Source organism: Oncorhynchus keta, chromosome 10, assembly GCF_023373465.1.
Source record: "Oncorhynchus keta strain PuntledgeMale-10-30-2019 chromosome 10, Oket_V2, whole genome shotgun sequence".
Taxonomy (NCBI): Eukaryota; Metazoa; Chordata; class Actinopteri; order Salmoniformes; family Salmonidae; genus Oncorhynchus; species Oncorhynchus keta.
In genome coordinates, this window is record NC_068430.1 from 80,431,876 (window position 1) to 80,454,031 (window position 22,156).

General features: G+C 44.3%; 1 protein-coding gene across 2 annotated transcripts in view; it reads right to left on the reverse strand.

Annotated features, from left to right (window-relative positions):
- The window catches only part of LOC118379405 (DENN domain-containing protein 1B-like), a 42,973-nt gene that overhangs the window by 19,195 nt on the left and 1,622 nt on the right, over positions 1-22,156 (reverse strand). The window contains exons 3-10 of one of the 2 annotated variants that reach the window (XM_052528380.1): positions 16,070-16,134; positions 14,278-14,321; positions 13,617-13,666; positions 13,089-13,208; positions 12,826-12,895; positions 11,215-11,295; positions 10,921-11,001; positions 9,459-9,512 (exon numbers count right to left, since the gene is read on the reverse strand). In XM_052528380.1, coding sequence (XP_052384340.1) covers positions 9,459-9,512; positions 10,921-11,001; positions 11,215-11,295; positions 12,826-12,895; positions 13,089-13,208; positions 13,617-13,666; positions 14,278-14,321; positions 16,070-16,134 — 565 coding nt within the window. The remainder of the gene's footprint in view (positions 1-9,458; positions 9,513-10,920; positions 11,002-11,214; positions 11,296-12,825; positions 12,896-13,088; positions 13,209-13,616; positions 13,667-14,277; positions 14,322-16,069; positions 16,135-22,156) is intronic. The other variant, XM_052528381.1, reaches the window with a different exon arrangement.

Sequence of the window (22,156 nt, forward strand, 5' to 3'; positions counted from 1 at the left end):
TAATCAACGTTAAGACAGGGGTCATCTATGAGATGTATAGTATAATCAATGTCAAGACAGGGGTCATCTATGAGATGTATAATCAATGTTAAGACAGGGGTCATCTATGAGATGTATAGTATAATCAATGTTAAGACAGGGGTCATCTATGAGATGTATAGTATAATCAATGTCAAGACAGGGGTCATCTATGAGATGTATAATCAATGTTAAGACAGGGGTCATCTATGACATGTATAATCAATGTTAAGACAGGGGTCATCTATGAGATGTATAATCAATGTCAAGACAGGGGTCATCTATGAGATGTATAATCAACGTCAAGACAGGGGTCATCTATGAGATGTATAATCAATGTTAAGACAGGGGTCATCTATGAGATGTATAATCAATGTCAAGACAGGGGTCATCTATGAGATGTATAATCAACGTCAAGACAGGGGTCATCTATGAGATGTATAATCAATGTCAAGACAGGGGTCATCTATGAGATGTATAGTATAATCAATGTCAAGACAGGGGTCATCTATGAGATGTATAATCAATGTTAAGACAGGGGTCATCTATGAGATGTATAATCAATGTCAAGACAGGGGTCATCTATGAGATGTATAATCAATGTCAAGACAGGGGTCATCTATGAGATGTATAATCAATGTTAAGACAGGGGTCATCTATGAGATGTATAGTATAATCAACGTTAAGACAGGGGTCATCTATGAGATGTATAGTATAATCAATGTCAAGACAGGGGTCATCTATGAGATGTATAATCAATGTTAAGACAGGGGTCATCTATGAGATGTATAGTATAATCAATGTTAAGACAGGGGTCATCTATGAGATGTATAGTATAATCAATGTCAAGACAGGGGTCATCTATGAGATGTATAATCAATGTTAAGACAGGGGTCATCTATGACATGTATAATCAATGTTAAGACAGGGGTCATCTATGAGATGTATAATCAATGTCAAGACAGGGGTCATCTATGAGATGTATAATCAACGTCAAGACAGGGGTCATCTATGAGATGTATAATCAATGTCAAGACAGGGGTCATCTATGAGATGTATAATCAATGTTAAGACAGGGGTCATCTATGAGATGTATAATCAATGTCAAGACAGGGGTCATCTATGAGATGTATAATCAATGTCAAGACAGGGGTCATCTATGAGATGTATAATCAATGTTAAGACAGGGGTCATCTATGAGATGTATAATCAATGTTAAGACAGGGGTCATCTATGAGATGTATAATCAACGTCAAGACAGGGGTCATCTATGAGATGTATAGTATAATCAATGTCAAGACAGGGGTCATCTATGAGATGTATAATCAATGTTAAGACAGGTGTCATCTATGACATGTATAATCAATGTTAAGACAGGGGTCATCTATGAGATGTATAATCAATGTCAAGACAGGGGTCATCTATGAGATGTATAATCAACGTCAAGACAGGGGTCATCTATGAGATGTATAATCAATGTCAAGACAGGGGTCATCTATGAGAGGTATAATCAATGTTAAGACAGGGGTCATCTATGAGATGTATAATCAATGTTAAGACAGGGGTCATCTATGAGATGTATAATCAATGTCAAGACAGGGGTCATCTATGAGATGTATAATCAATGTCAAGACAGGGGTCATCTATGAGATGTATAGTATAATCAATGTTAAGACAGGGGTCATCTATGAGATGTATAGTATAATCAATGTCAAGACAGGGGTCATCTATGAGATGTATAATCAATGTCAAGACAGGGGTCATCTATGAGATGTATAGTATAATCAATGTTAAGACAGGGGTCATCTATGAGATGTATAGTATAATCAATGTTAAGACAGGGGTCATCTATGAGATGTATAATCAATGTTAAGACAGGGGTCATCTATGAGATGTATAATCAACGTCAAGACAGGAGTCATCTATGAGATGTATAGTATAATCAATGTCAAGACAGGGGTCATCTATGAGATGTATAATCAATGTTAAGACAGGGGTCATCTATGACATGTATAATCAATGTTAAGACAGGGGTCATCTATGAGAGGTATAATCAATGTTAAGACAGGGGTCATCTATGAGATGTATAATCAATGTCAAGACAGGGGTCATCTATGAGATGTATAATCAACGTCAAGACAGGGGTCATCTATGAGATGTATAATCAACGTCAAGACAGGGGTCATCTATGAGATGTATAATCAACGTCAAGACAGGGGTCATCTATGAGATGTATAATCAACGTCAAGACAGGGGTCATCTATGAGATGTATAATCAATGTCAAGACAGGGGTCATCTATGAGATGTATAATCAATGTCAAGTCAGGGGTCATCTATGAGATGTATAGTATAATCAATGTTAAGACGGGTCATCTATGAGATGTATAGTATAATCAATGTTAAGACAGGGGTCATCTATGAGATGTATAGTATAATCAATGTCAAGACAGGGGTCATCTATGAGATGTATAATCAATGTCAAGACAGGGGTCATCTATGAGATGTATAGTATAATCAATGTTAAGACAGGGGTCATCTATGAGATGTATAATCAATGTCAAGACAGGGGTCATCTATGAGAGGTATAATCAATGTTAAGACAGGGGTCATCTATGAGATGTATAATCAATGTTAAGACAGGGGTCATCTATGAGATGTATAGTATAATCAATGTTAAGACAGGGGTCATCTATGAGATGTATAATCAATGTTAAGACAGGGGTCATCTATGACATGTATAATATATGTCAAGACAGGGGTCATCTATGAGATGTATAATCAATGTCAAGACAGGGGTCATCTATGAGATGTATAATCAATGTCAAGACAGGGGTCATCTATGAGATGTATAGTATAATCAATGTTAAGACAGGGGTCATCTATGAGATGTATAATCAATGTTAAGACAGGGGTCATCTATGAGATGTATAGTATAATCAATGTTAAGACAGGGGTCATCTATGAGATGTATAATCAATGTTAAGACAGGGGTCATCTATGAGATGTATAGTATAATCAATGTTAAGACAGGGGTCATCTATGAGATGTATAATCAATGTTAAGACAGGGGTCATCTATGAGATGTATAGTATAATCAATGTTAAGACAGGGGTCATCTATGAGATGTATAATCAATGTTAAGACAGGGGTCATCTATGAGATGTATAGTATAATCAATGTTAAGACAGGGGTCATCTATGAGATGTATAATCAATGTTAAGACAGGGGTCATCTATGACATGTATAATCAATGTTAAGACAGGGGTCATCTATGACATGTATAATCAATGTTAAGACAGGGATCATCTATGACATGTATAATCAATGTTAAGACAGGGGTCATCTATGAGATGTATAGTATAATCAATGTCAAGACAGGGGTCATCTATGAGATGTATAATCAATGTCAAGACAGTGATCATCTATGAGAGGTATAATCAATGTCAAGACAGTGATCATCTATGAGATGTATAATCAATGTCAAGACACTGGTCATCTATGAGATGTATAGTATAATCAATGTTAAGACAGGGGTCATCTATGAGATGTATAGTATAATCAATGTCAAGACAGGGGTCATCTATGAGATGTATAATCAATGTCAAGACAGTGATCATCTATGAGAGGTATAATCAATGTCAAGACAGTGATCATCTATGAGATGTATAATCAATGTCAAGACACTGGTCATCTATGAGATGTATAGTATAATCAATGTTAAGACAGGGGTCATCTATGAGATGTATATACTTATCGCTGGAAACGGACTAATTGCCTTGAGCATATTTTAGTATGTTTGTACTCATATAAGTAGCCTAGCAACAGTAAAGAATTTGTTCTGAGTCAGATGGAATGATCTACACTATGTGTAAAGGGGGCCAGTCTCTAAACATGATCTTTCCATAACGGTGAGGTAGGAGGCACGTGTTAGAGCTAATAGATTTTAAACTACTGCCCTGTAGCACTGTCTTATAGCTGTTCTATGTCATTATATTATCTCTGCATGTTATAGCTTCGCTGATCTATATCATTATATTATCTCTGTATGATATAGCTTCACTGTTAAATATCATTATATTATCTCTGTATGATATAGCTTCACTGTTAAATATCATTATATTATCTCTGTATGTTATAACTTCACTGTTTTATATCATTATATTATCTCAGTGTTATAACTTCACTGGTCTATATCATTATATTATCTCTGTATGTTATAGCTTCACTTTTATAGTTCATTATATTATCTCTGTATGTTATGCATCATTATATCCACTTGACTGTGAATAGATTGCTTATTCTCAGAAATAGCTCTTTGTGTCTGAGAAGGATAATTATCTGGTGGACTGTGGCAGGCTGCCAGAATGTGCACTCCCTAGTCTCAAAGCCTCTCCTGACTGATAAGAAGTGGACTGTGGCAGGCTGCCAGAATGTGCACTCCCTCGTCTCAAAGCCTCTCCTGACTGATAAGACTTGGACTGTGGCAGGCTGCCAGAATGTGCACTCCCTCGTCTCAAAGCCTCTGACAAGAAGACAGGGAAGACAGGGAGGTGAGTGGAGGAGAACTGAAGGTTCTGGACTCAAACTCGGACAATAACCCCACCTGCCTAACAATTCATTGTTTTTCGACACAGGATGGGGGTCTGTTTGGGAAGAGGGGGTGTTCAGGGGCGGGTAGTCAGAAGTTGTAAATATATGTGATTGTGACGTCATATCTTCTCTTTGCAGCTGTACGACCCAGTGTGGTGAATACATCTGTACAACCCAGTGTGGTGACTACATCTAACAGCTGTACGACCCAGTGTGGTGAATACATCTGTACGACCCAGTGTGGTGAATACACCTGTATGACCCAGTGTGGTGAATACACCTGTATGACCCAGTGTGGTGAATACATCTGTACGACCCAGTGTGCTGAATACACCTGTATGACCCAGTGTGGTGAATACACCTGTATGACCCAGTGTGGTGAATACACCTGTATGACCCAGTGTGCTGAATACACCTGTATGACCCAGTGTGGTGAATACACCTGTATGACCCAGTGTGGTGAATACACCTGTATGACCCAGTGTGGTGAATACATCTGTACGACCCAGTGTGCTGAATACACCTGTACGACCCAGTGTGGTGAATACACCTGTACGACCCAGTGTGGTGAATACATCTGTACGACCCAGTGTGGTGATACATCTGTACGACCCAGTGTGGTGATACATCTGTACGACCCAGTGTGGTGAATACACCTGTACGACCCAGTGTGGTGAATACATCTGTACGACCCAGTGTGGTGATACATCTGTACGACCCAGTGTGGTGATACATCTGTACGACCCAGTGTGGTGATACATCTGTACGACCCAGTGTGGTGATACATCTGTACGACCCAGTGTGGTGAATACATCTGTACGACCCAGTGTGGTGAATATATCTGTATGACCCAGTGTGGTGAATACATCTGTATGACCCAGTGTGGTGAATACATCTGTATGACCCAGTGTGGTGAATACATCTGTATGACCCAGTGTGGTGAATACATCTGTATGACCCAGTGTGGTGAATACATCTGTACGACCCAGTGTGGTGAATACATCTGTACGACCCAGTGTGGTGAATACATCTGTACGACCCAGTGTGGTGATACATCTGTACGACCCAGTGTGGTGATACATCTGTACGACCCAGTGTGGTGAATACATCTGTACGACCCAGTGTGGTGAATACATCTGTACGACCCAGTGTGGTGAATACATCTGTACGACCCAGTGTGGTAAATACATCTGTACCACCCAGTGTGGTGAATACATCTGTACGACCCAGTGTGGTGAATACATCTAACATCTGTACGACCCAGTGTGGTGAATACATCTGTACGACCCAGTGTGGTGAATACATCTGTACGACCCAGTGTGGTGAATACATCTGTGCGACCCAGTGTGGTGAATACATCTGTACGGCCCAGTGTGGTGAATACATCTGTACGACCCAGTGTGGTGAATACGTCTGTACGACCCAGTGTGGTAAATACATCTGTATGACCCAGTGTGGTGAATACGTCTGTACGACCCAGTGTGGTGAATACGTCTGTACGACCCAGTGTGGTAAATACATCTGTACGACCCAGTGTGGTGAATACATCTGTGCGACCCAGTGTGGTGAATACATCTGTACGGCCCAGTGTGGTGAATACATCTGTACGACCCAGTGTGGTAAATACATCTCAATGACCCAGTGCGGTGAATACGTCTATACGACCCAGTGTAGTAAATACATCTGTACGACCCAGTGTGGTGAATACATCTGTATGACCCAGTGTGGTGAATACATCTGTATGACCCAGTGCGATGAATACATCTGTACGACCCAGTGTGGTGATACATCTGTACAACCCAGTGTGGGGAATACATCTGTACGACCCAGTGTGATGAATACATCTGTACGACCCAGTGTGGTGATACATCTGTACAACCCAGTGTGGGGAATACATCTGTACAACCCAGTGTGGGGAATACATCTGTACGACCCAGTGTGATGAATACATCTAACATCTGTATAACCCAGTGTGGGGAATACATCTGTACGACCCAGTGTGGGGAATACATCTGTACGACCCAGTGTGATGAATACATCTGTACGACCCAGTGTGGTGATACATCTGTACGACCCAGTGTGATGAATACATCTGTACGACCCAGTGTGGTGATACATCTGTATGACCCAGTGTGGTGAATACATCTGTACGGCCCAGTGTGGTGAATACATCTGTACGACCCAGTGTGATGAATACATCTGTACGACCCAGTGTGGTGAATACATCTGTACGACCCAGTGTGGTGATACATCTGTACGACCCAGTGTGGTGAATACATCTGTACAACCCAGTGTGGTGATACATCTGTACGACCCAGTGTGGTGAATACATCTGTACGACCCAGTGTGGTGAATACATCTGTACGACCCAGTGTGGTGATACATCTGTACGACCCAGTGTGGTGAATACATCTGTACGACCCAGTGTGGTGATACATCTGTATGACCCAGTGTGATGAATACATCTAACGTCTGTACGACCCAGTGTGGTGAATACATCTGTATGACCCAGTGTGGTGAATACATCTAGCGGCTGTACGACCCAGTGTGGTGAATACATTGAGCGGCTGTACGACCCAGTGTGGTGAATATATCTGTACGACCCAGTGTGGTGAATATATCTGTACGACCCAGTGTGGTGAATATATCTGTACGACCCAGTGTGGTGAATATATCTGTACGACCCAGTGTGGTGAATATATCTGTACGACGCAGTGTGGTGAATACATCTAGTGGCTGTATGACCCTGTGTGGTGAATACATCTAACATCTGTACGACCCAGTGTGGTGATACATCTGTACGACCCAGTGTGGTGAATACATCTGTATGACCCAGTGCGATGAATACATCTAACATCTGTACGACCCAGTGTGGTGAATACATCTAACATCTGTACCACCCAGTGTGGTGAATACATCTGTACCACCCAGTGTGGTGAATACATCTAACATCTGTACGACCCAGTGTGGTGAATACATCTAACATCTGTATGACCCAGTGTGGTGAATACATCTAGCATCTGTACGACCCAGTGCGATGAATACATCTAACATCTGTACGACCCAGTGTGGTGAATACATCTAACATCTGTACGACCCAGTGTGGTGAATACATCTAACATCTGTACCACCCAGTGTGGTGAATACATCTAACATCTGTACGACCCAGTGTGGTGAATACATCTAGCATCTGTACGACCCAGTGCGATGAATACATCTAACATCTGTACGACCCAGTGTGGTGAATACATCTAACATCTGTACTACCCAGTGTGATGAATACATCTAACATCTGTACGACCCAGTGTGGTGAATACATCTAACATTTTATGACCCAGTGTGGTGAATACATCTAACATCTGTACGACCCAGTGTGGTGAATACATCTGTACGACCCAGTGTGGTGAATACATCTAACATCTGTACGACCCAGTGTGGTGAATACATCTGTACGACCCAGTGTGGTGAATACATCTAACATCTGTACGACCCAGTGTGGTGAATAAAACAGCATTAATCGCTCTTCTGAGTTTGACTTGAATTTGTAGCAGAATTTAGAATCAAACACTATTATCAATGTACCAACAGCAGTAGCATTATGGTTCAGATACACTGTAGATCAAACTCATTCCATGGAGGGCCTCGTGTCTGCTGGATTATGGGTTTTCCTTTCAATTAAGACCGAGACAAGCAGGTGGGGGGAGTTTCTTACTAATTAAGGACCTTACTTCATCAATCAAGTTCAAGGTAGGAGAAATGAACAGCAGACACTCAGCCCTCCATGGAATGAGTTTGACACGTAGATCATTACAACAGTGTATTATAGTGACAGCCAACTAACACTGTCAGGGATGGAGGGGAGCCCTCTGGGGTCAGGGTCAGGGTAAGGGTCAGGGTTAGGGTCAGGGTCAGGGTTAGGGTCAGGGTCAGGGTCAGGGTTAGGGTCAGGGTTAGGGTCAGGGTCAGGGTCAGGGTTAGGGTCAGGATCAGAGTCAGGGTTAGGGTTAGGGTCAGGGTTAGGGTCAGGGTCAGGGTCAGGGTTAGGATCAGGGTTAGGATCAGGGTCAGGGTTAGGGTCAGGGTCAGTGTTAGTGTCAGGGTCAGGGTTAGGATCAGGGTTAGGGTCAGGGTCAGGGTTAGGATCAGGGTTAGGGTCAGGGTCAGTGTTAGTGTCAGGGTCAGGGTTAGGGTCAGGGTCAGGGTCAGTGTTAGTGTCAGTGTTAGTGTCAGGGTCAGGGTCAGGGTTAGGGTCAGGGTTAGGGTCAGGGTCAGGGTTAGGGTCAGGGTCAGGATCAGGGGCAGGGTTAGGGTCAGGGTCAGTGTTAGGATCAGGGTTAGGGTCAGGGTTAGGGTTAGGGTCAGGGTCATAGTTAGGGTCAGGGTCAGGGTTAGGGTCAGGGTCAGGATCAGGATCAGGGTCAGGGTTAGGGTTAGGGTCAGGGTCAGTGTTAGGATCAGGGTTAGGGTCAGGCTTAGGGTTAGGGTCAGGGTCAGGGTTAGGGTCAGGGTCAGGGTTAGGGTTAGGGTCAGGGTCAGGATCAGGGTTAGGGTCAGGGTCAGGGTCAGTGTTAGGATCAGGGTTAGGGTCAGGGTCAGGGTTAGGGTCAGGGTCAGGGTTAGGGTCAGGGTCAGGATCAGGGTTAGGGTCAGGATCAGGGTCAGGGTCAGGGTCAGGGTTAGGGTCAGTGTTAGGATCAGGGTTAGGGTCAGGATCAGGTTCAGGGTCAGGATCAGGATCAGGATCAGGGTCAGGGTCAGGGTTAGGGTCAGGGTCAGGGTCAGGATCAGGATCAGGGTCAGGATCAGGGTTAGGGTCAGGGTTAATGTATTACAGTGACAGCAGACTCACACTCTCAGGGATGGAAGGGAGTCCTCTGGGGTCTGGAGCGATGAAGTACGGGACCTGGGGAAGAAGGGAAGAAGGAGCAGTTAGTTTCCATCCCAAATGGCACCCTATTCCAGAAGTGCACTATTTCTGACCACGGCGCATAGGGCTCTATGCAGGGAATAAGATGCCATTTGAGGTGCAGTCCTAGTCAGAAAGAACAACATCTGGGTGTATGTTAGTACTGGTAGACCCATCATGATCCTGTTATCAGGTCTGGTTCTGAGAGATGATCTTGAGAGAACCAGGGTTCACCGAGTGACCAGATGATTTAGATTTTTAATTTGTCTAGTTTTAGATGTTAACTATGTCTTGGTTTAGTAGTAGATTAGGTTATAGGTATTAATCCAAACCAGGTTATAGGTTATAGGTTTTAATCCAGAACAGGTTTTAGGTTCTAGGTGTTAATCCAGACCAGGTTATAGGTTATAGGTGTTAATCCAGACCAGGTTATAGGTGTTAATCCAGACCAGGTTATATGTGTTAATCCAGACCAGGTTTTAGGTGCTAATCCAAACCAGGTTAAAGGTTATAGGTGTTAATCCAGACCAGGTTTTAGGTTATAAGTGTTAATCCAGACCAGGTTATAGGTTATAGGTGTTAATCCAGACCAGGTATTAAGTGTTAATCCAAACCAGGTTATAGGTGCTAATCCAGACCAGGTTTTAGGTTCTAGGTGTTAATCCAGACCAGGTTATAGGTTATAGGTGTTAATCCAGACCAGGTTATAGGTTATAGGTGTTAATCCAGACCAGGTTATAGGTTATAGGTGTTAATCCAGACCAGGCTATAGGTTATAGGTGTTAATCCAGACCAGGTTATAGGTGCTAATCCAGATCAGGTTATAGGTGTTAATCCAGACCAGGTTATAGGTTATAGGTGTTAATCCAGATCAGGTTATAGGTGCTAATCCAGACCAGGTTATAGGTTATAGGTGTTAATCCAGACCAGGTTGTAGGTGCTAATCCAGACCAGGTTATGGGTGTTACTCCAGACCAGGTTTTACGTTAAAGGTGTTAATCCAGATCAGGTTTTAGGTTCTAGGTGTTAGTGCAGCAGACCAGTTTTAAGGTTCTAGTAGGTGTTAGTCCAGACCAGGTTTTAGGTTCTAAGTGTTATGATGGACCAGGTTTTAGTTTCTAGCTGTTAGCCCAGACCAATTTTTAGGTTCTAGGTGTTAGTCCAGGCCATGCTTAGGTTCTCGGTGTTAAAACAGACTAAGTTTTAGGTTCTAGGTGTTAGTCCAGACCAGGTTTTAGGTTCTAGGTGTTAGTCCAGACCAGGTTTTAGGTTCTAGGTGTTAGTCCAGACCAGATTTTAGGTTCTAGGTGTTAGTCCAGACCAGGCTTTAGGTTCTCGGTGTTAAAACAGACCAGGTCTTAGGTTCTAGTTGTTAGTCCAGACCGAGCAGGGTTCCAGGACTCACCCCTTCCTGCCCCTTCCCCGGAGTGAGGGGGGCATGTCCAGGAGGGCGGGGCATCTCTGTCCTGACCAATAGCTTCTCTCCCTCAGAGAGAAACACAACACACTACCACACAGCCCAGAAAACCCCTCTATCTAATAACAAATCCACACGATACACTACAACACAGACAACAGTTTAAATGACAACCGCGTAATGTAATATGATTGTTTCCAATATAATAGTTTGGAATTGGAATTTCCACTTGGAATTAGAATAGATGGGACAGTTGTGATGAATAGACTAGTTGAGGCTTACCAGCTGCAGAGTGACAGAGCCGACAGCCAATGGCAGGGGATGTGTGTAGAGGGCGCCCAGCAGTTCTCGCATCTCATTGGTCTGTTGAGAAGCAAGCGATACTCGTGAAACACTATTGAAATACTTTTGAAACACTAATTAAATGCTTATGAAATACTAATTAAATTGACTTGACAAAGAAAAGCCAGGAAAATGTGTGAAGGAACTTGACTGTAAAGAACTGTAGACACAATACAGTCCAGGTTAAAGCAGGGGTGTCAAACTCATCCCATGAAAACAATGAAGATATTTTATTGTCCCACACCAGGTAGGTGCAGATGTTTTATTGTCCCACACCAGGTAGGTGCAGATGTTTTATTGTCCCACACCAGGTAGGTGCAGATGTTTTATTGTCCTACACCAGGTAGGTGCAGATGTTTTATTGTCCCACACCAGGTAGGTGCAGATGTTTTATTGTCCCACACCAGGTAGGTGCAGATGTTTTATTGTCCCACACCAGGTAGGTGCAGATGTTTTATTGTCCCACACCAGGTAGGTGCAGATGTTTTATTGTCCCACACCAGGTAGGTGCAGATGTTTTATTGTCCCACACCAGGTAGGTGCAGATGTTTTATTGTCCCACACCAGGTAGGTGCAGATGTTTTATTGTCCTACACCAGGTAGGTGCAGATGTTTTATTGTCCCACACCAGGTAGGTGCAGATGTTTTATTGCCCTACACCAGGTAGGTGCAGATGTTTTATTGCCCTACACCAGGTAGGTGCAGATGTTTTATTGTCCCACACCAGGTAGGTGCAGATGTTTTATTGTACCACACCAGGTAGGTGCAGATGTTTTATTGTCCCACACCAGGTAGGTGCAGATGTTTTATTGTCCTACACCAGGTAGGTGCAGATGTTTTATTGTACCACACCAGGTAGGTGCAGATGTTTTATTGTCCCACACCAGGTAGGTGCAGATGTTTTATTGTCCCACACCAGGTAGGTGCAGATGTTTTATTGTCCCACACCAGGTAGGTGCAGTGACATGTTGTTTTACAGGCTCCGTAATAGTAACGCAGCGCCACTGGAGCAAATTAGGGTTAAGTGCCTTGTTCAAGGCCACATCGACAGATTGGTCACCTTGTCGGGGATTTGAACCAGCGACCTTTCGGTTTCTGGCCCAACTCTCTTCAGACAGTGACGTTCATTTATCAATCAAGTACGAGGGAGGGAGGAGATGAAACCCACAGACACTCAGCCAGGTTATTGAGAGACTTACCTGTCCCTTGGTCAGATTGTCAGCCAGGTTATTGAGAGACCCACCTGTCCCTTGGTCAGATTGTCAGCCAGGTTATTGAGAGACCCACCTGTCCCGTGGTCAGATTGTCAGCCAGGTTATTGAGAGACCCACCTGTCCCTTGGTCAGATTGTCAGCCAGGTTATTAAGAGACTCACCTGTCCCTTGGTCAGATAGTCAGCCAGGTTATTAAGAGACTCACCTGTCCCTTGGTCAGATAGTCAGCCAGGTTATTAAGAGACTCACCTGTCCCTTGGTCAGATAGTCAGCCAGGTTATTAAGAGACTCACCTGTCCCTTGGTCAGATAGTCAGCCAGGTTATTGAGAGACTCACCTGTCCCTTGGTCAGATAGTCAGCCAGGTTGTTCAGAAGTTTGTAAAACACTTCAAACCAAGGTAGGTAGCTACAACACACAATTACACATATTATGACAGTAGTGTATGGTTAATGTTGTCAATAAATACAGAGACACACACACACACACACACACACACACACACACACACACACACACACACACACACACACACACACACACACACACACACACACACACACACACACACACACACACACACACACACACTCTCTCTTACCTAAGCATACAGAGGCAGGTGTGTGAGCTGCTGGTGAGGCGACAGAAGCCGAAGCGTTGGCATCCCTCCAAGTCAGTCAACACAAAGGTGAAGTGTTGCACTGCTACCACATCTCTCACTCTGATGGAGGAGGAGGAACGGGGAGGAGGAGGAGGAGGGAGGAGGAGGGGGAGGAGGGAGGAGGAGGAGGAGGGAGGAAGGAGGAAGGAGGAGGGAGGAAGGAAGGAGGAAGGAGGAGGAGGGGGGGGGGGAGAGAAGGAGGAGGGAGGAGGAGGGTAGGGGGAAGAGGAGGGAGGAGGATGAGGTGGAGGGGGGGGAGAAGGAGGAAGGAGGAGGAGGGTAGGGGGAAGAGGAGGTGGAGGAGGAGGATGGAAGGGTGGATGAAATGAGGAAGAAAAAGGATGGATGGAGGAAGGGAATAAGGATGGATGAAAATCTCTGTGTCCTTAATTTCTCTCTCTCTGTGTCCATAATCTCTGTCTCTCTATGTGGAATCTCTTGCTACAGTAAAAACATACTATCACTTACCTCTCTATGTCATAGGGAAAGCAGAACCTTGGTAGAGTCTGGCGGGATTCCTGGACACACACGCACGCGCACACACACACACACACACACACACACACACACACACACACACACACACACACACACACACACACACACACACACACACACACACACACACACACACACACACACACACACACACACACACACACACACACACACACACACACACACACACACACACGTTATGAACAGATAAAATATTTGAAATGTATATGAAGTTAGACATGGAGGAATCTGTACTGCATCTGTGTTCTTCAATAAAAACATGACATGAGTTTGGTGTTTGTAGTTGTGTGTGTGTATGTGTGTGTGTGTGTGTGTGTGTGTGTGTGTGTGTGTGTGTGTGTGTGTGTGTGTGTGTGTGTGTGTGTGTGTGTGTGTGTGTGTGTGTGTGTGTGTGTGTGTGTGTGTGTGTGTGTGTGTGTGTGTATGTGTGTGTGTGTGTATGTGTGTGTGTGTGTATGTGTGTGTGTATGTGTATGTGTATGTGTATGTGTGTGTGTGTGTGTGTGTGTGTGTGTGTGTGTGTGTGTGTGTGTGTGTGTGTGTGTGTGTGTGTGTGTGTGTGTGTGTGTGTGTGTGTGTGTGTGTGTGTGTAGAAGACTGGTGTCTTTACCTCATCACTGAAGTCTTCAGGAAACTCAAACAACACGTCAGGATCTACACAGGACAAAATGAGAGACAGAATGAACACACACACACACACACACACACACACACACACACACACACACACACACACACACACACACACACACACACACACACACACACACACACACACACACACACACACACACACACACACACACACACACACACACACACACACACACACACACACACACACACACACACACACACACACACACACACACACACACAACTACAAACACCAAACTCATGTCATGTTTTTATTGAAGAACACGGCCCACCAAACCCCCTCACTTTCAGTTTGACTAATGTCCTGTTGTGGTCCTCTCTGTCTTTTTCTCTTTGTCTGTCTGTCTGTCTGTCTGTCTGTCTGTCTGTCTGTCTGTCTGTCTGTCTGTCTGTCTGTCTGTCTGTCTCTGTCCCTCCCTCCCTCCCTCCCTCCCTCTCTCTCTCTCTCTCTCTCTCGCTGGGTATGGTTACCATATCCATGGTAACCAGGAGCAGGCTGCTGTGGTTTTTTGGGCGGATCACATGACAGGAAGTTTGTGAGATTCTTACCTACACCAGAAATGAGTGTGTGTGTGTGTACAGTTGAAGTCGGAAGTTTACATAGAGTTGGAGTCATTAACAACATTTCTTGTTAACAAACTATAGTTTTGGTAAGTCAGTTAGGACATCTACTTTGTGCATGACACAAGTAATTTTTTTTCCAACAATTGTTTACAGACAGATTATTTCACTTATAATTCACTGAGTCACAATTCCAGTGGGGCAGAAGTTTACATTAATTATCACTAAATTGACTGTGCCTTTAAACAGCTTGGAAATTACAGAAAATTACAGAAAAGGATGTCATGGCTTTAGAAGCTTCTGATAGGCTAATTGATATAATTTGAGTCAATTGGAGGTGTACCTGTCACGGTCTGACCATCGTTCGTATGTGTTTTCCTTGTTTTAGTGTTGGTCAGGACGTGAGCTGGGTGGGCATTCTATGTTGTGTGTCTGGTTTGTCTATTTCTATGTTTGGCCTGATATGGTTCTCAATCAGAGGCAGGTGTTAGTCATTGTCTCTGATTGGGAACCATATTTAGGTAGCCTGTTTTGTGTTGGGTTTTGTGGGTGATTGTCCTTAGTGTCCTTGTTCTGCGTGTATGTGCACCAGTATCAGGCTGTTTCGGTTTTCGGTACGTTTATTGTTTTGTAGTGTTTATAATTGATTCGTGTTTTTTACGTTTTGTTCATTAAACATGGATCACAATCTACACGCTGCATTTTGGTCCGACTCTCCTTCACCACAAGAGAACCGTTACAGTACCTGTGGATGTATTTCAAGGCCTACCTTCAAACTCAGCTATTTACAAACGCCTGAAGGTACCACGTTCATCTGTACAAACAATAAAATAGTACACGAGTATAAACACCATCATACCACTCAGGAAGGAGACGCGTTCTGTTTCTAGAGACTTGGTGCAAGAAGTGGTGCATTTTCTCTACTATTCTCTACTATTATTCTGACATTTCACATTCTTAAAATTAAGTGGTGATCCTAGCTGATCTAAGACAGAGAATTTTTACTCGGATTAAATGTCAGGAATTGTAAAAACTGAGTTTAAATGTATTTGGCTACGGTGAATGTAAACTTCCGTCTTCAACTATACGTGCATTGATGTGTGTGTGTGTGTGCTCCTGTGTGTGTGTGCTCCTGTGTGCATTTGCATCTGTGCCTGTCCATGTGTGTGTGTCCAAAAACTCACCTTTGTCATTTGCGATTGGACAAGATGCTTCAAAGAACCAGTAGAAGGTCCTGTCAGGGTTTTCTCTGAAGAAACACACAACACCATGACATTAACAGTAGTGATAGAGAAGTGTTTCCCAAACCACTCCTCCAGTACCTCTCCTCCAGTACCTCTCCTCCAGTACCTCTCCTCCAGTACCTCTCCTCCAGTACCTCTCCTCCAGTACCTCTCCTCCAGTACCTCTCCTCCAGTACCTCTCCTCCAGTACCTCTCCTCCAGTACCTCTCCTCCAGTACCACTCCTCCTGTACCACTCCTCCAGTACCTCTCCTCCAGTACCTCTCCTCCTGTACCACTCCTCCTGTACCACTCCTCCAGTACCTCTCCTCCAGTACCTCTCCTCCAGTACCTCTCCTCCAGTACCTCTCCTCCAGTACCTCTCCTCCTGTACCACTCCTCCTGTACCTCTCCTCCAGTACCTCTCCTCCAGTACCTCTCCTCCAGTACCTCTCCTCCAGTACCTCTCCTCCAGTACCTCTCCTCCAGTACCTCTCCTCCAGTACCTCTCCTCCATTACCTCTCCTCCAGTACCTCTCCTCCAGTACCTGTCCTCCAGTACCTCTCCTCCAGTACCTCTCCTCCAGTACCTCTCCTCCAGTACCTCTCCTCCAGTACCTCTCCTCCAGTACCTCTCCTCCAGTACCTGTCCTCCAGTACCTCTCCTCCAGTACCTCTCCTCCAGTACCTCTCCTCCAGTACCTCTCCTCCATTACCTCTCCTCCAGTACCTCTCCTCCAGTACCTCTCCTCCAGTACCTCTCCTCCATTACCTCTCCTCCAGTACCTCTCCTCCAGTACCTCTCCTCCATTACCTCTCCTCCAGTACCTCTCCTCCAGTACCTCTCCTCCAGTACCTCTCCTCCAGTACCTGTCCTCCAGTACCTCTCCTCCAGTACCTCTCCTCCAGTACCTCTCCTCCAGTACCTCTCCTCCAGTACCTCTCCTCCAGTACCTGTCCTCCATTACCTGTCCTCCATTACCTCTCCTCCAGTACCTCTCCTCCAGTACCTCTCCTCCAGTATCTGTCCTCCAGTACCTCTCCTCCAGTACCTCTCCTCCAGTACCTCTCCTCCAGTACCTCTCCTCCAGTACCTCTCCTCCAGTACCTCTCCTCCAGTACCACTCCTCCTGTACCACTCCTCCTGTACCACTCCTCCTGTACCACTCCTCCAGTACCTCTCCTCCAGTACCTCTTCTCCAGTACCTCTCCTCCAGTACCTCTTCTCCTGTACCACTCCTCCATTACCTGTCCTCCAGTACCTCTCCTCCAGTACCTCTCCTCCAGTACCTCTCCTCCAGTACCTAACCTCCAGTACCTGTCCTCCAGTACCTGTCCTCCAGTACCTGTCCTCCAGTACCTAACCTCCAGTACCTGTCCTCCAGTACCTGTCCTCCAGTACCTGTCCTCCAGTACCTAACCTCCAGTACCTGTCCTCCAGTACCTGTCCTCCAGTACCTCTCCTCCAGTACCTCTCCTCCAGTACCTAACCTCCAGTACCTGTCCTCCAGTACCTGTTCTCCAGTACCTGTTCTCCAGTACCTGTCCTCCAGTACCTGTCCTCCAGTACCTGTCCTCCAGTACTCCACAACTAAGCCATCTTATTTAACTAATGAGGGGCTTGATCAGCTGTAGTTATGGAATACATCAAGGAAGTGGACTGGCTGGGAGACTGGAGGAGAGGTTGGGGAATCCCTTGATAATGGAGGAGAGGTTGGGGAATCCCTGTGATAATGGAGGAGAGGTTGGGGAATCCCTGTGATAATGGAGGAGAGGTTGGTGGTATCACTGTGATAACGGAGTAGAGTTTGGGGAATCCCTGCGATAATGGAGTAGAGGTTCGGGGAATACTTGTGAAAATGGAGGAGAGGTTGGGGGAATCACTGTGATAACAGAGTAGAGGTTGGGGAATCCCTGCGATAATGGAGGAGAGGTTGGGGAATCAATGTGATAATGGAGTAGAGGTTGGGGGAATCCCTGCGATAATGGAGGAGAGGTTGGGGGTATCACTGTGATAACGGAGTAGAGGTTGGGGAATCCCTGCGATAATGGAGGAGAGGTTGTGGGAATCAATGTGATAACGGAGTAGAGGTCGGGGGAATCCCTGCGATAACGGAGGGGAGGTCGGGGGAATCCCTGCGATAACGGAGGAGATGTTGGGGGAATCACTGTGATAATGGAGTAGAGGTTGGGGAATCCCTGCGATAATGGAGGAGAGGTTGTGGGAATCAATGTGATAACGGAGTAGAGGTCGGGGGAATCCCTGCGATAACGGAGGGGAGGTCGGGGGAATCCCTGCGATAACGGAGGAGATGTTGGGGGAATCCCTGCGATAATGGAGGAGAGGTTGGGGAATCACTGTGATACTAGAGGAGAGGTTGGGGAATCACTGTGATACTGGATGAGAGGTTGGGGAATCACTGTGATAATGGAGGAGAGATTGGGGAATCACTGTGATACTGAAGGAGAGTTTGGGGAATGTTTGGGGAATCACTGTGATAATGGAGGAGAGGTTGGGGAATCACTGTGATACTGGATGAGAGGTTGGGGAATCACTGTGATAATGGAGGAGAGATTGATGGAATCACTGTGATACTGAAGGAGAGTTTGGGGAATCACTGTGATACTGAAGGAGAGTTTGGGGAATCACTGTGATACTGAAGGAGAGTTTGGGGAATCACTGTGATAATGGAGGAGAGGTTGGAGAATCACTGTGATACTGGATGAGAGGTTGGGAATCACTGTGATAATGGAGGAGAGATTGGGGAATCACTGTGATACTGAAGGAGAGTTTGGGGAATCACTGTGATAATGGAGGAGAGGTTGGAGAATCACTGTGATACTGGAGGAGAGGTTGTAAAATCACTGTGATACTGGAGGAAAGGTTGGGGAATCACTGTGATACTAGGGGTGAGTTTGTGGAGTCACTGTAATACTAGAGGTGAGGTTGGGGAATCACTGTGATACTAGAGGTGAGGTTGGGGAATCACGGTGATACTAGAGGAGAGGTTGGGGAATCGCTGTGATAATGGAGGAGGAGAGGTTGGGGAATCACTGTGATAATGGAGGAGGAGAGGTTGGGGAATCACTGTGATACTGGAGGAGGAGAGGTTGGGGGAATCACTGTGATACTAGAGGAGAGGTTGGAGAATCACTATGATACTAGAGGAGAGGTTGGGGAATCACTGTGATATTGGAGGAGAGGTTGGGGGAATCACTGTGATACTAGAGGAGAGGTTAGGGAATCATTGTGATAATGGATGAGAGGTTGGGGATTTACTCTGATAATGGAGGAGAGGCTGGGGAATCACTGTGTTAAAGGATATACTGTTTACAGCCATATGGTTCTAGTATACTGACATGACGTTATATGACCTCATAATCGTCTCAGGCTGTCACGGCTCCAAGGCCTGTATTCATAAAGTGAATCAGAGTAAGAGAGCTGCTCTACAATTTGTTTTATTTTATTTTAGATCATAATGAACAAGAGGGGGGACCTGATCCCAGATCAGCACTCCAACTCTGAGATGCTTTATGAATACGGGACCAGGATTCCTTCACAGTCTCTCTCTCTCTCTCTCTCTCTCTCTCTCTCTCTCTCTCTCTCTCTCTCTCTCTCTCTCTCTCTCTCTCTCTCTCTCTCTCTCTCTCTCTCTTCTCTCTCTCTCTTCATCTCTCTCTCTCTTTCTCTCTCTCTCTTTCTCTCCATCTCTTTCTCTCCATCTCTCTCTCTTTCTCTCTATCTCTCTCTCTTTCTCTCCATCTCTCTCTCTCTCTCTCTCTATCTCTCTCAACAACAGAACACATCAAAGTAGGTTCAAGAACAGAACACATCACAGAATGAACAAGAACAGAACACATCACAGTATGAACAAGAACAGAACACATCACAGTAGGAACAAGAACAGAACACATCACAGCAGGAACAAGAACACATCACAGTAGGAACAAGAACAGAACACATCACAGCAGGAACAAGAACACATCACAGTATGAACAAGAACAGAACACATCACAGAATGAACAAGAACAGAACACATCACAGTATGAACAAGAATAGAATACACCACAGTAGGAACAAGAACAGAACACATCACAGTATGAACAAGAATAGAACACACCACAGTAGGAACAAGAACAGAACACATCACAGTATGAACAAGAATAGAACACACCACAGTAGGAACAAGAACAGAACACATCACAGTATGAACAAGAACAGAACACATCACAGTATGAACAAGAACAGAACACATCGCAGTATGAACAAGAACAGAACACATCACAGTATGAACAGAACACATCACAGTATGAACAAGAACAGAACACACCACAGTATGAACAAGAACAGAACACATCACAGTAGGAACAGAACACATCACAGAATGAACAAGAACAGAACACATCACAGAATGAACAAGAACAGAACACATCACAGAATGAACAAGAACAGAACACATCACAGAATGAACAAGAACAGAACACATCACAGTATGAACAAGAACAGAACACATCACAGTATGAACAAGAACAGAACACATCACAGAATGAACAAGAACAGAACACATCACAGTATGAACAAGAACAGAACACATCACAGTAGGAACAGAACACATCACAGTATGAACAAGAACAGAACACATCACAGTATGAACAAGAACAGAACACATCACAGAATGAACAAGAACAGAACACATCACAGTATGAACAAGAACAGAACACATCACAGTATGAACAAGAACAGAACACATCACAGTATGAACAAGAACAGAACACATCACAGAATGAACAAGAACAGAACACATCACAGTATGAACAAGAACAGAACACATCACAGAATGAACAAGAACAGAACACATTACAGTATGAACAAGATCAGAACACATCACAGTAGGAACAGAACACATCACAGTATGAACAAGAACAGAACACATCACAGTATGAACAAGAACAGAACACATCACAGAATGAACAAGAACAGAACACATCACAGTATGAACAAGAACAGAACACATCACAGTATGAACAAGAACAGAACACATCACAGTATGAACAAGAACAGAACACATCACAGAATGAACAAGAACAGAACACATCACAGTATGAACAAGAACAGAACACATCACAGAATGAACAAGAACAGAACACATTACAGTATGAACAAGATCAGAACACATCACAGTATGAACAGAACACATCACAGAATGAACAAGAACAGAACACATCACAGTATGAACAGAACACATCACAGTATGAACAAGAACAGAACACATCACAGTATGAACAGAACACATCACAGAATGAACAAGAACAGAACACATCACAGTATGAACAGAACACATCACAGTATGAACAGAACACATCACAGTATGAACAGAACACATCACAGTATGAACAGAACACATCACAGTATGAACAAGAACAGAACACATCACAGTATGAACAAGATCAGAACACACCACAGTAGGAACAGAACACATCACAGTATGAACAAGAACAGAACACACCACAGTAGGAACAGAACACATCACAGTATGAACAAGAACAGAACACATCACAGTAGGAACAGAACACATCACAGTATGAACAAGATCAGAACACACCACAGTTGGAACAGAACACATCACAGTATGAACAAGAACAGAACACACCACAGTAGGAACAGAACACATCACAGTATGAACAAGAACAGAACACACCACAGTAGGAACAAGAACAGAACACACCACAGTAGGAACAGAACACATCACAGTATGAACAAGAACAGAACACACCACAGTAGGAACAGAACACATCACAGTATGAACAAGAACAGAACACATCACAGTAGGAACAGAACACATCACAGTATGAACAAGAACAGAACACATCACAGTATAAACAAGAACAGAACACACCACAGTTGGAACAGAACACATCACATTAGGAACAGAACACATCACAGTTGGAACAGAACACATTACAGTATGAACAAGAACAGAACACATCACAGTAGGAACAGAACACATCACAGTAGGAACAAGAACAGAACACATCACAGTATGAACAA